Raw genomic sequence first — 14,960 nt, 5'->3', positions numbered from 1 at the left:
ATATACATATAGAGACAATAGGCAATCAGACCAAGAGCAAAATAAAAAATTTCATAACAAATTTTAGCCCGATGTGGAAATCGAACCTACGACCCTTAGCGCAAGAGTCAAGGGCGTTACCACTGAGCCAGTCGCGTTGTCTGTCAGGCTATTCAGCACACAAATATTTCGCAATAACATCAACTATTTAGGATGAGGTCACGATCAATATCCAATAAAAAATTTATTTTAAATACATTTGAATGTGTAGTTTTGTATGTAACATAACGCAGTAAGCCCGTATACCAGCGGTCGGGAAACCGGGGTAAATTATTACCCCAAATGAGGTAAAATGAAATTTTGGGGGGTAAAAATGAAACTTATTTTTATTAGCTTATTTTTTCGTTTCGTTTCATATCGTTTCATCGAGTTTGAAATCACAACGATTCTAAAGAAGTTTCACATATTAACGTTTATGTTCTTAAAATTGTGAAATACTCTGTTATTCATAGTAAAATTTGATTTCGAACCTTAACATACCAATTTTTTTTCCATAACAACAACAACCATAACAATTTTTTTTCTTATTGCTTAGATGGGTGGACGAGCTCACAGCCCTCACACCTTGAGATATAAGACCTTAGTCTCGAGTATAGTTACAACGGCTGCCCCACCCTTCAAACCAAAACGCATTACTGCTTTACCGCAGGAATAGGCAGGCTGGTAGTACATACCCGTGCGGACTCACAAGAGGACTTACCACCAGTAATTACACAAATTATAATTTTGCGTGTTTGATTTTTATTACACGATGTTATTCCTTCACCGTGGAAGTCAATCGTGAACATTTGTTGGGTACGTATTTCATTAGAAAAATTGGTACCCACCTGGGATTCGAACACCGTTGCATCGCTCAACACGAATTGCACCGGACGTCTTATCCTTTAGGCCACGAAGACTTGTTGTTTATATCGCTGTATACTTATATATATTTCATGGCAGGTAGGCAAAGTAGATGGCAAACGTCCCAGAGGACGCAATCCAACGAGATGGTCGGACCAAATACGATCTTCTCTAAACATCAAATTCCACAATGCCCTTCATGAAGCTAAGGATCGCAGCAGATGGAGGGAAATCGTACGGGAGAAACTGATGCAGCGGGGGAGTCACGACACTCAGTAATGAGGAAAACGACGCGAGGCAGAGACATACTTAATAAAATTTGTACAGAAAATTATACGAAAATATTCAATATAATAAACCTGGCCGCTGTAAATAGAAAGAGAATTTACAGACCGCTTATATGATGATACGAAAATTTATTTGCTAGAGCTGACCACAAAAATACCGCATCGTGAACGTGCACTGATTGCGAGAGTTTTACAAAAATAGTTCTTAACGCAATGAATTTAAGCTTGTATTCCTCAATAGGCTGCAAATTTATTAGAATGGACAGTAGTAAACCACAGTTTACGTAAATATTTCATCACGCGGTTAGAAAATTCATCTACGCCAGATCTGACCCACGACTTGCGACCCTCTAGGGATGCGCCTGTATCGATAAAACGGATTTTTTTTTTAAATTATTGTAGAGATTTTTCGATATTTTATTATTGAAAACATCTAAGCAGTTAGCACATTTTCACATCTGTTCAAGACAATTTATCAAATACATCAAAAGAAAATGTAACACATAAAATAGATCTAAATCGTGAATTACTAATAATTATAGGCGAATTTAGCACTCGGCAAACACTAATATCAGTAAGCAAGTTTTAAAAAGTTCATTTAATAAAAAAAATCGATTGTCTGTTAAGTCGGTTTACTAACGATAGTTAAACGTGACAACGTCATAAGAAAATACTAATGGAATGGTTTCATTTTTCAAAAGAAAATTTTAATTCATTTATAGGCTGTATTACGAACAGAACGCTGCCGAACGCGGAGCCCCATTGTGCCTCTTTGTCGCTCGTTGCGCGCTCTCGCTTGCACTTCAAGCCTTAAATGGAACGCCTCAGAGCGAGGTAACGCCGCATGAGTCATGTTTTTTCGTTCGTGCAGCCGGCTCCATCGAATTATAAGACGTTGTCACGTTAAAAACCCACGTGCCTCTTCTATAATATAGTATCTATTGATGATATATATTGAGTATATAGCATATATTTATTTCACTTTTATATCGACAAGTATTGTAACAACTCTAAACTACTACGCACTGTTGCGTCTAAACAGTAACTTACCGGTGACGGATTAATGGTGTAACATTATAATACATTCCCAAACGAAAACCTTACATTAACGACATTAACATATTATTTATTAGTACCGCGATAATCGAGTTTCGAAACACTAATTCAATTATAAATGAAGGTTATTATTATCGATTTTCGACCTAATTTTATTGACCCCACGAACTTTGAACGTCACAACATATTTTGTTATAAATTAACGTGAATTTGTAAATTTTTATTGAAATTTTAGACCAACTAGTGACGTGTAAAATTGTGATTACTATGATGGGATAAATTCGCAATAGCGTTGCTGTTATTACTAAAGAATGTCCGATTCATTGTACATTGCTTCTTTTTCAAGAGACTGCGTTTTTCTTTTTTATTTCTTACTAGCTGACCCGGCAGACTTCGTAGTGCCTCAATCGATAAATAAAAGACCTAAACTTTTGTATAATATAAACTTAAAACAAACAAAAGGAGGAGGTCGCCGGATCTTCTCAGCGGGTCGCGATTCCGATCCGGTAGTAGATTCATTCGCGAAGCAGCTGCTCTTGAGATGTCAGGTCTCCTTCGGAGGCGCTCGGGTAGCTGTTAGCAAATCCCACCCCTCCTGGCTGAGCCTTTGCTCGCCCACCTATCCTGGTGAAACTGGAAAGGCCTCCGGGCCACCAGTAATCCTTCAATCCTAAAAAAAGAAAAAAAACATCAAAGGAGACGAACAGCAATTCATTTTTATATATATAGATAGATGTGTGTGGACGAGCTTCACGGCCCACCTCATGTTAAGTGATTTCCGGGGCTTAAAAACATCAAAAACGTTAATATCGTCACCCAGCTTGAGATATGAGTTCTAAGTCTCAGTTTTATATTACAACGGCTGTTTCACCATTCAAACCGAAACGCATTCGGTAGAGTGTTGGTACCTACCCGTGTAGGCTCATAGAATGCGCTCCGGTTTGAAGAATGGGACACCCGTTAAACAATTAAGACTTAGACTTTAAAGTTGCATTCACGTAGAAATCTATATGCTGTGGTTACCACTTAACGCCAGATGAGGAGTGCCAACTATGCAAAATCAAGTCAGAAAAGTTGACTTCGTAATCCCTGGTCACTAGTAACTAAACAAACCAAAAGTTTTTCAAAAACAATCAAAAATGCCCATATAATCGATCAGGTTTAGGTATCATCGCCAAGAACATAAATTTGTTGACGGATCAAAAGTTCCCTCTTTTTTTACGAATTCCACACCAAGCTCATTCCTGTAACAAAAAATACATATTTCGGCGGATCGAGAATGCTATTTACGAATTTAAAATAATTATTCGTTAATAGAGCAAATTTACAGTTTAACAAAAATGGAAATTCAACGCCTGTTCAAAATTGAAACTGGCAAACTGGCATTTAGTGGTAGGATAATAATCAAAATTAACATAACGAGGGGTGAAATCCAGCCACATCATGAAATCAATCCACAAATTCTAAATTTTAAACTTTAAATGGCTCTCCTGTACAGTTTCAAAAGTGTCTCTTGAACCAAATAGCATTTCAACCTTCGATATGATCATAATTGTATCTAAGAAAACCATTTTATCATCCAAGATTCGAAAATAATCCTCCACGAATGTATAAGCTTGATGTATAAGTCCCTAGAATTACTGACCTCCATCGACGACGGTAATCACGCAACGGCAGATTAATCGTAGACCGTTTTTAATAATAACAAGACAAAAAAAGCTGCCGTAAATAAATTCCATAAATATTCACGAATAAATATATTTTTTGTCGGCAGGAATAATGAAATTCCCGTACGAGGTCAAGTGGAAGAGAGCCCGCTCTACACCCAAAAAGAATTTGAGGTATGTACCTATCAAAAGAGAATAAATTTATTCTAATACATTGTTCGTCACTTATACAAGAGACTTTTTTCGATTACGCACGAACAGTTTTTATCATCGTCCTTGGGTGGACCTCACTTTTTTTTCCTACTTATGCTGATAGTCTTGAGAGGCTATTTCAGCTTCGCCTTGACGTGTAGATGAGCTCACGGGGCTCAAACAGGGAGTGTTGCTAACACTGATCCTAGCAAGAGCAGTGCTTCGCAGACTTTACTGCTGGTAGAACCTCTTGTGAGTCCGCGCGGGTAGGTACCACCACCCTGCCTATTTCTGCCGCGAAGCAGTAATGCGTTCCGGTTTGAAGGGTGGGGCAGCCGTTGTAACTATACTTGAGACCATGGAGCTAATATCTCAAGGTGGGTGGCGCATTTACGTTTTGCATGTCTATGGGCTCCAGTAACCACTTAACACCAGGTGGGCTGTGAGCTCGTCCACCCATCTAAGCAATAAAGAAATAAATAAATAGTTACCGCAAAGTTAATACAGCCACCCTCTCGAGATATGAGATCCAACAAATTGTATTATTAAGGGGCTCTCTCTCAGCTTTTAGACAGGTCCTCGTGAGAAGCAAAGCAAAATGGAATGCAGTGTCGTGTCATGGGTATATAGCGCCTACCACCGTTGCCTGTTACCGCAAATTATAACGTTCGTTTATCTTAAAAGCAGTTAACAAAAGATTATTCTAATTGTCTCTGTGGAATGGCTTCGCAAGCTGTATTGTACTAGTTTCTATGGTACAATTTCCATACATCAATATAACACAATCTCCGATCATAAATCTAGTTAATGTTCACCTTTTTTTTTATTGCTTGAAATTGAAATTGAAGAATTGTTTGAGAGATGACCTTGTCATCATTTGTTTCATCTGACTGCTCGCGATCGAAGCAATGTCCTTTATTTTCAAAATTATCTTGTATTGCTACTGAATAAACAACTCAATACTAAGATTATTAATTAAACAGTGGCAAAGATAAAACGTTCTCATTGGCCTTTTGATTTTTTTTATTGTTTCCATGGGTGGACGAGCTCACAGCCCGCCCACCTGGTGTTAAGTGGTTACTGGAGCCCATAGACATCTACGGCGTAAATGCGCCACCCACCTTGAGATATAAGTTCCCAAGGTCCCAAGTATAGTTACGACGGCTGCCCCACCCTTCAAGCCGAAACGCATTACTGCTTCACGGCCGAAATAGGCGGAGTGGTGGTGCCTACCCTTGTGGACTCACAAGAGGTTCTACCACCAGTAATTACGCAAACTATTATTTGGCGGATTTGATTTTTATCACACGATTTTATTCCTTCACCGTGGAAGTCAATCGTGAACATTTGTTGAGTACGTATTTCATTAGATAAATTGGTACCCGCCTGGGATTCGAATACCGGTGCATCGCTCAACACGAATGCACCGGACGTCTTATCCTTTAGGCCACGACAACTTCAATTTTATGTAACTTATGTAAAATTTTTCATCAGTAGAATAACAACACATAAAATATTCAATATATTTTTCGAACGAAATGATTATTCTGCTTAAAGGTTTATATTTAAAAAAATCTAAAATACCGAAATTCGAAGGTGACTTTTGTAGCTTCGTGTCTAAAATCTGACGAAACCTAATAGATTGATGATCCTCAGCCAGAAGACGAAGGCTTCGACGAGTGGGAAGTGAGTCGATCCCGCGTTCATCTTGGAGCTTTGATAGGCAGCGGGGCCTTCGGGCGGGTCCACGCTGCTCACCTCGACATGCCCGGAGGGGAAACCATGACGGTTGCAGCTAAAATGCTGACGGGTATGTTATTACTTTACGGTATAAATAAATAAAAACTTTTATTTTTATTACTGGTGGTAGGACCACTTGTGAGTCCGCACGGGTAGGTACCACCACTCCGCCTATTTCTGCCGTGAAGCAGTAATGCGTTACGGTTTGAAGGGCGGGGCAGCCGTTGTAACTGTACTGAGACCTTAGAACTTATATCTCAAGGTGGATGTATATGGGCTCCAGTAACCATATAAAGCCAGGTGAAGACTGTACACAATCTATAAATGAAAAGTAAGAAAAAAGAATAGGAATCTATTCCGCATTCAAAGCCAAGCCAAATCGCCACAACGGACTTCCTGAACTTTTTTCCCTACCTATACTGATAGCCTTGAGAGGCTATTTCAACCTTCTTCTTGACGTGTAAGTGAGCTCACGAGGCTCAAATCGAAAGTGTTGCTAACACTAGCCCTAGCAAGAGTAGTGCTTCGCAGAATCTACCACCGGATCGGAAACGCGACCTATTGAGAAGATCCGGCGAAAAACTCAGTGGGCAATCGTGAACAAAATACCTAATTACAACCGATTTTCAAAGAACTAACATATTTGCATACCACAGAAAACATAACACTGTTAAAACACTCGTGAATTTCACAATCGATTTGTTTAAGCATCTTCGTGAAAACAACGGAACGCGCAGACTGCTTTCCAGACAATTAGCGACCAATTACAGAAACCAAACACACCGAGTTCGTATTATTACAAAACTCGCTTTAAACATTTCAATTGTTTAAATTCATTATAATAATAACAATCGTGTGTTTGAAATGTTCACATGAATTGAAGCAAAAACGGAAAAATAAACACTTTTCAATGGTTCCCTTAGTTTGCTTTGCACGCATAAAAGGCGCTTTTCAATTTTATTTTAGACCCAAAAGACTCGTCTCAAAAAAGTCTAAATGTTGTTTTATTCGTTTAATTTAATATACAGTGTGTTTTATTTTGATACGATATCGCTAAAAATACTTTTCTCTTTCTATCTTCCTTTGTACACGCGTTTAATGTATCTTAACTAGCTGTTTTCGCTTGGCTGATTCACGGAATGTAACACTAATAAAAGGAAAATATTTTATCGTCAAAAAAAAAATTTTTTTTTTATATCTTAGGTGTGTGGACGAGCTCACAGCCCACCTGGTGTTAAGTGGTTACTGGAGCCCATAGACATCCACAACGTAAAAGCGCCACCCACCCTGAGATATAAGTTCTCTCAAGTATTTTTTTTATTGCTTAGATACAACTATAGTTACAACGGCTGCCCCACCCTTCAAACCGAAACGCATTACTGCTTCACGGCAGAAATAGGCAGGGTGGTGGTACCCACCCGCGCGGACTCACAAGAAGTCCTACCACCAGTGAAATTATTAGTTTATTCTCGTTTGGGAACAGATATGGAATTCTATTATATCCAGACTAGTTACACATCACTAGATGAATACGAGATCGATGTCACAATGGTATTGAAATAAGGGATGTCCTTTAGTGCATGCTCGTTGGAACAGATTGCATAAGAAATAGGCAGGTCGATTGTGGTCACTTCAACGCACCCACTGTAGCCCCCTATCGCGTACGAATTGCGCCCCACTTGTTTTTTTTTTTTTTTTATGATTGAAGGATTACTGGTGGCCCGGAGGCCTTTCCAGTTTCACCAAGACAGGTGGGCGAGCAAAGGCTCAGCCAGGAGGGGTGGGATTTACTAACAGCTGCCCGAGCGCCTCCGAAGGAGACCTAACAACTCAAGAGTAGCTGCTTCGCGAATGAATCTACTACCGGATCGGAATCGCGACCCGCTGAGAAGATCCGGCGAGAAACTCAGCGAGCTGATTCATGGGTTAGGTTGCACGGCGAACTCTTTGTCGAGTTCGACGAGTACGGTTACCGAGGTCCCTAAGCCTGCTAGAGCTGAAGGCGTCTAGTGCAAAGGTTATTGGATCTGATGGATCCGTAAGGACGTGTCTAGGGCGTCGACGGTGACTGGCTCTTGCATGATCAGGATTCGGGGAGTAGTCAGCGGCGGCTACGATAAGGCGATTATCATGACGCATAGCCTTATCGAAGTACCGTTCCGACGCTGACTTCATGTATTTCTGTATAGATTCGAGGCCCAGGTCGTCGTGTAGGTCAACGTTCCTCACGAACCACGGAGCTCCGACGGCTAACCTGCAAAAGCGGGATTGTAGAGATTGAAGGGTGTCTATGTGTGTGCGGGCCGCGTGAGCGAACACCACACTCGCGTAAGTCATGACGGGCCTTATGCAAGTTTTGTAAAGTGTCACCTTGTTCCGAAGGGACATTTTACTCCGCTTACAGATCATGGGGTAGAGTCTACCGAGAATAAACGCGGCACGGTCACGGACTGATTTTATATGCGGGCGGAATGTCATCGATGCATCCAGGGTAACGCCCAGGTACTTGACCTTCCTGGCCCAGGGTATGGATTGGCTAAAGAGAGTAATCGGGGGTGTGAGATTCCTCCTCCTAATACGGGAGGAAATCCGTGTGGAGCTTCCCCTCTGAAATAGCACCGCAGTACTTTTCGTTGGGTTGATGTCTATGCGCCATTTTCGGAACCACTGTCCTAGGCTAGGGCTGCGCTCTGAAGCTTCTTCGCGATTAGGGACTTGTTTCTACTGGAATAGTAAACAGTCGTGTCGTCGGCGAATAAAGCTAAATGGGTCGGTGGCGACCGGGGAATATCGTTAACGAATAAGCTAAATAGGAGGGGTGAAAGGACAGAGCCTTGCGGGACTCCAGCTGTGAGAGGTCGTGGGGAGGAGCGGGTTCCCTCGAGTCGATATCGAAAAGAGCGGTTCGACAAGAAGTTCCGTATGATGAGCACGAGACTATCCGGCACACCCATGTTGAATAGTTTGAAAATCAAACCGTTGTGCCAGACTTTGTCGAACGCTTTTGCGACGTCGAAGAAGAGAGCTCCCGTGTATAACGGTTTTGGCCGATTAAGCCCCACAAGAATGTGCTCCATGAGGCGGTGCACCTGTTGAACGCATGAGTGATTTGTACGGAATCCGAATTGTTCATCGATGAGAATGCCCTTGGATGAGACGAAGTCTCTGAGGCGTTTGTAGAGCAGACGCTCATACAGTTTGCCTAGAGACATGAGGAGGCTAATCGGGCGGTAGCTCGTCGGATGATTTTTTGGTTTACCGGGTTTATGTATGCCGATAACGTCCGCTTCTTTCCACACCGCGGGAAAGATACAGTTCGCCATAGCGGTATTGAAAATAGATGCCAACATCACGATGAGTTGGTCGGGTAGAAGTTTAATAACGCGGTTGAATATACCGTCGGAACCGGGAGCCTTGCGAGGACGTAGGTCTTTGATCAAGTCTTTAACTTCCATCGGGGTGACGGGTGGTAACGCATCCGAGGGTGGCAAGGAGACTCTGCGTTCTACCTCACTGTCTACTAATTCTACATGAACAGGGTCCACGGATTGAGTGCTGGGGGTGCACTGGGTTTGCAATGTATCGGCCAGCAACTCTGCTTTTTCGTCATCATCAAACGCCGCGAGTCGGCCTGAGGGGCCTACGAGGGGGGGCATAGTTACTACCGTATCCGATTTGAGAGTACGAGCTAAGCGGTAGTAAGACCTTTGGGAGGGCGCGAGTCCTTCTAAGAAATCAGACCATCTGGCATCTCGGACTTCGGCGATGCGAGACTTTACGTCGCGTTGTAGGGCACGCATTCGAATACGATTTTCCGCGGTAGGATACCTGTCGTAGGCGCGTATCGAGGCGTTCTTAGCTCTAAGGAGTTCCCTAATATCATCGGACAATTTGAAGCGGTGAAGGAAGTCCTCCGCTACAACTTGTTTCGATGATCTATCTAATGTTGAGGTGATGTGTGACGTTAAAATGTCTATGGCTTCAGCGGTATCCTGAAGAGACGGGGTAGAGTCCGGGTTAAACGGGAGCGATGGTGGATCAGATTCAGCCAGGCTGATGCCCAGCGTGTGCCAATCCACCACAGTCCTCGTGACGGGAACGGAGTCGGGAGCGCGACCGAGCTTCATAACGACGGGACGGTGGTCTGAATCTAACTCTGAAACTACTTCGATCGAGTGTAAGCTCAGAGTTACGTTTTTTAATAACGCTATGTCAAGTATATCCGGGCGATGCGCGATATTTAGCGGGTAGTGAGTCGGTGTTAGCGGAGCGACGATATCGAAGGCGAGATCATCGACTAACGCGTCAAGCCGCCTGCCATTCGGGGTTGTGGTGTGTGAGTTCCACCTGATGTGTTTACAATTTAGGTCGCCCGCCAGAATGACAGAGCTCCCCATGCCGAGCAGCGCCTCGATATCACTGCTTAGAACGATCTTATCCGGTGGAAGATAAACGGACGCGATAACGATCGGCGCGTGTCCCGTCAGTGAGATTCGGCACACTGATGCTTCGATATTAGCGAGCGCGGGAGGATCGAGCGGGACGCAATGCAGGGCTCTTCTATAGTAAATGACGGTACCACCACCACGAGCAGAGAGCCTGTCGTTCCTGACCATGTTATAGTTCGCGATTTTAGGGTCACGGCGCGCGGGCTTAAGTAGGGTCTCCTGCACTAAAAAGATATCAATTTGATGGTCACGCAAAAAGTCAGAAACCTGATCACGTTGATTTGCGAGACCGTAAGCGTTAAAAAATCCTATCGTTACGGATAGGGGCTTTATTCTACTTATATACGCCATTGATTACCGGCGGAGTGAGGGGAGGACGTATGTATTTAATGACGCGTATACGTCGGCGTATTCTTGCACAACGGCGATAAAGTGTTGTGCAGTGGAGGCAGCGCGAATGGCGTCGCCCAGAGCGTTAACGCGCTCAAAGTTGATCGACTGAAAGAAGTCGATCGCTAAAGCCAGATTGTCGGACGCGGTCGGAGGGCAAGTCGCGGGAGAGGGACGAGTTGCGGGGGCGGGACGAATCGCGGAGGAGGGAGTTGTAACCGTGTTCGTGTACGGCAGCGGTTTCGCCCAAGCCGAGACACTGGGCACCGGCGCCGGAACGAACGCTGGCTTAGCCTGCGACACAGAGGGTGCCGAGGCTTTGATGTCTGGGCCGGAAGCTCGGAGGCGGTTTTGGCGGGCGACGCGGCGATTTATTTTCGGGGCTCGGGGGCATCCGCGGTAATTTGCGGGGTGACCCTGTGTACGACACAGGACGCAGCTAGGCGGTTCCGTCGCGGTTTTTTGATCGCGAGTGCAGAGGGCCGTGGCGTGATCGCCCAAACACTTGACGCATCGGGGGCGCGCGTGACAGTTACGAGAAGAATGCCCGTATAATTGGCAGTTATGGCACTGGCTAGGTGTGCCTTTCTTGTGTGGGGTTTCGACGGCGATTCCGGAAAGGCTACAGACCGTTCGGATGTTGAATATTTGCTTACCCTCGGGGGTAGGCTGGAGGGCGACGAGAACCATGTTATATGGCTCCCTTCCGCGACCTGTGTGCATGCGGTGTACGGAGTTAACCGGTAGGCCTTGTTCGAGAAGGTCGGCCTTGACTAGCTCGGCATCCAACTCTTGAGGGATGCCACGTATGACGGCACGGAGTTCGCGCTCCTCCTGGAGCGTATACGTGTGGAAACTTATACGCTCCTTACGGAGGTAAGAAGAGAGGGCCCTATGGTCGTCGGGTGTTCGAACCTTAATTTGAATGCCGTTCGCGAGGCTACGGGCATTCGTGAAGTTGATATTTTTGGCCTTAAGGGCCAGGGAAACTCGATCCCAAGCTGCCTTCTCTTGGAGGATTACCGGGGAAGGGGTCTGGGTTTTATTTTGTGCCACCGGACGCGGCGACGGAGTGGCACGGGCTGGAGGCGCAACGGGAGTCTGAGGGCGGGGGCGCGACGCGTTCGCGGCTTTGCTAATTTTAGCGGCCGCGGGAGCTCGAGACTCCGCGGCACGCTTCTTACCCTTTTGTACCAGGGTGAATCCATCCGTCGATGAGGCGGGAGCGAGGTCGACCTCCATCTCCGAGTCAGAGTCGGAGGACGAGGAGGCGGGCGCAGGTGACCTACAAGCAGGTGTTTTGGAGGGCACGACGGAGGCTGCGGATGATCGCGCTGCTGGAACGGTGGCCACGGCGGACGACGCAGCAGTTTTACTCGCCAGTATAGGCGACGCGGGAACGGCGGGCACGACGGAGGCTGCGGTGCTCGATGCAGAAGCTTTGCACGCAGGTACAGGCGACGCAGGAGCAGCGAGCTCGGCGGAGTCCACGAGAGGGCTCGCGGAGTGATCGGCCTTGAAGACCAGAAACTCTGAGGCGAGCTGTGGGTGGCGAAGTCGGAGGAATTCCGCGAATACAGCGTCCATGATCGCTGAGTTCCCAGGTGGGGCGGCCCCGGGTCTTGAAAACATTCGCCTTGCGGCGAGGCCCCAACTTCTCGGACCTGAGCGGTTCTATTGAACACAGGTGGCGATGGGGCACGATTACTACAGGACAAAGAAAAAACACAACAAAACGGAAATAACAAAAAGAAACAGAACAATTAAACACTTCCAGGAAAACAGTTTGTCGGCAGATGTACCACGAACACAGAAACAACAAAAGGAAACAAAACAAATAAAAACTTCCAGGAAGAGCACTTAGTCGGCAGATGTACCACGAACACAGGCCGCGCGAACAATGGCCGGGCTAACAAAAGCCGGGCGAACAAAGACCCGGCGATCGAGTGGTCGATGAGCACGTCCGCACGTGACGGGTGCCTCTATCGGAATGCCCCACTTATCAAACGTTGGCGGTACTACATAAACAAAAAACCTACAAAATCCCAACAGTAACTGTACAAAGTTTAAACAGGCTTTAAATGAAGCAATGACTTGAGGGAATGTCGCCTTCCTTCTAGTGACTTCGTACGTATTTAATCGTCGTAATCGAACGTATTTAATAATAAAAAGATCAACATCTTTTACAAGTACATTTTACATCGTGTGATAAAAATCAAACCCGCAAAAATTATAAGCGTAATCACTGGTGGTAGGACCTCTTGGGAGTCCGCACGCGTAGGTACCACCACCCCGCCTATTTCCGCCGTGAAGCAGTAATGCGTTTCGGTTCGAAGGGTGGGGTAGCCGTTGTAACTATACTGAGACCTTAGAACTTATATCTCGAGGTGGGTGGCGCATTTACGTTGTAGATGTCTATGGGCTCCAGTAACCACTTAACACAAGCTTAACACTAACCACTTAACAATAAAAGCAAAACATTAACTGTCCCCTTCACACTCATAAGCTAGACCGCCCGAGAGAGAGATGGGCAGACTATTCATGATGCGCATGCAGTGTGACGTCATGCCACGCGCTTATTCACAAACACTACACAAGCGCAACGTGTGAATGTGTCGAACGCGAGCTACATAGTGGGCGTAGTGGGGTGTCAGGTTATCTTCGTTACGCAATTTCTTGACTCAGTCGCCGCGCTCAAAGCCCGCGATAAAATCTATGCAATAGCTTAAAAATTTGCTTAAATGAGAAAACTACAGAGAAACTAAATGTACAATACATCATCAGCATAGTTCGCGAAGTCCCAAAACAAAAGTTTGTGTTAAACAAATTTGTACCAGACGTTGTCGGGCTAAAAATTGAATTTTGCACGTACGGGACTTCAACAGAAGTTTTGGGCGAACGAATTACGTTTTATAAATTATGTTTACCAGCTTATTGCTTTCGGGTTTATCAAATGGAAGCAATAAAAGAAAAGGAGAAGGATTTATCTTTATTACGTTTATATAACTCGAGCACTCAAAATTAATATTATCAAAAGGCAGGAAATTAAAGTTAAAAGGCGCTCTTATACTGAGTGCTTCTAAACTACCTTATTACCTACTAATATTATCGGTACAAAATTATAAAGAGAAAAAGAACCATTGAAATGTCAAGAAGATTATGAATAATTAAAACTTATTTATGTGTAAAGAAGCAAAATTATTATTACGTTACATTGTGTATTTTTATGTATATTTATAAATGTATGTATGTGTTTATGTGTATATGTGTATATACCTAGTCAGGTCATAAATTCTGTCACATGTTTAATGTAAAATAATTGAAACAAGTTTATTCATTATGTAACCATTCATATACCAAAATTAACTTAACAAAACATAGATTTTTATGACACTAAAGTTTATTCAAAATGACCTCCGTGATTTTGAATACAGGCCTTCAATCTGCGCGGCCAGTCGTCTATCGCAGCACGAACGAGGTCCATGTCAATATCGGCGGCTGCCTTAATCAAGGACGTCTTGAGTGACTCCAAATTGGGATGAGGCTTTGAGCACACATTTTCCTCCAAATGTTGCCATATCTTGTAATCTAATGGATTCAAATCTGGACTGGAGGAGGGCCAGTCTTCGTGCCGGATGAAGTCGATTTCACGCGCCGCCAGCCAGTCTTGTGTGCTCTTCGCTCTATGAGCTGGCGCCGAATCTTGTTGGAATACCCAGTGCCTGTTATTGAACATGGTATGAGAAACAGGTTCACAAGGTTCGTCAGGACTGTATTTTAATACACAACTGCATTCGTTTTTACACCTTTCTCACAAAAATGTACCTCTGTTAAGCCCCAATAAGAAACTCCCAACCATACCATGAGCGAGGATGGAAAATGACCTCGTTGGACACGCGGAATACGGTTGCTCGCTTCTTCACTACTGTGTGCGTACACCTTATCACTTTGTTTGTTGTAGCTCTCTTCTACGGTAAAAATTTTTTCATCCGAAAAAAGAATTTCCCGATATTTTTTTCCCGCATACCGCTTCAACAAAGCGCGGCATCTCTTCAGTCTCAGGTCCGTTAGACGAGCATTCAAACGATGTCCTGTTTTTCTTCGATATGCCCGAAGCCCTAAGTCTTCATTTAACACCCTTTTCACCGTGGTTCTGCTTAACCCCATCTGAAGGGCCAACAGTTTCTGCTTACGTTTGGGATTTCTTTGAATTCGCGCCTTCACAGCTTTTATCACTACTGGAGTCCTAACAGACCGAGAGCGACCACTTCTTGACCTGTCATCTACACTAGAGTCTT

The 14,960-nt window shown here is 44.4% G+C and overlaps 1 protein-coding gene across 6 annotated transcripts in view; it reads left to right on the top strand.

Moving 5' to 3' along the window:
• The window catches only part of LOC101737432 (fibroblast growth factor receptor 3), a 245,863-nt gene that overhangs the window by 215,174 nt on the left and 15,729 nt on the right, over positions 1–14,960 (top strand). For all 6 annotated transcript variants that reach the window (XM_038012432.2, XM_038012431.2, XM_062669671.1 and 3 more), the window contains 2 exons: positions 4,000–4,066; positions 5,741–5,894. In XM_038012432.2, the coding sequence (XP_037868360.1) occupies positions 4,000–4,066; positions 5,741–5,894 (221 nt within the window). The remainder of the gene's footprint in view (positions 1–3,999; positions 4,067–5,740; positions 5,895–14,960) is intronic.

Source organism: Bombyx mori, chromosome 8 (genome assembly GCF_030269925.1).
Source record: "Bombyx mori chromosome 8, ASM3026992v2".
Lineage (NCBI taxonomy): Eukaryota > Metazoa > Arthropoda > Insecta > Lepidoptera > Bombycidae > Bombyx > Bombyx mori.
This window is presented reverse-complemented; position numbering and strand designations above follow the sequence as displayed.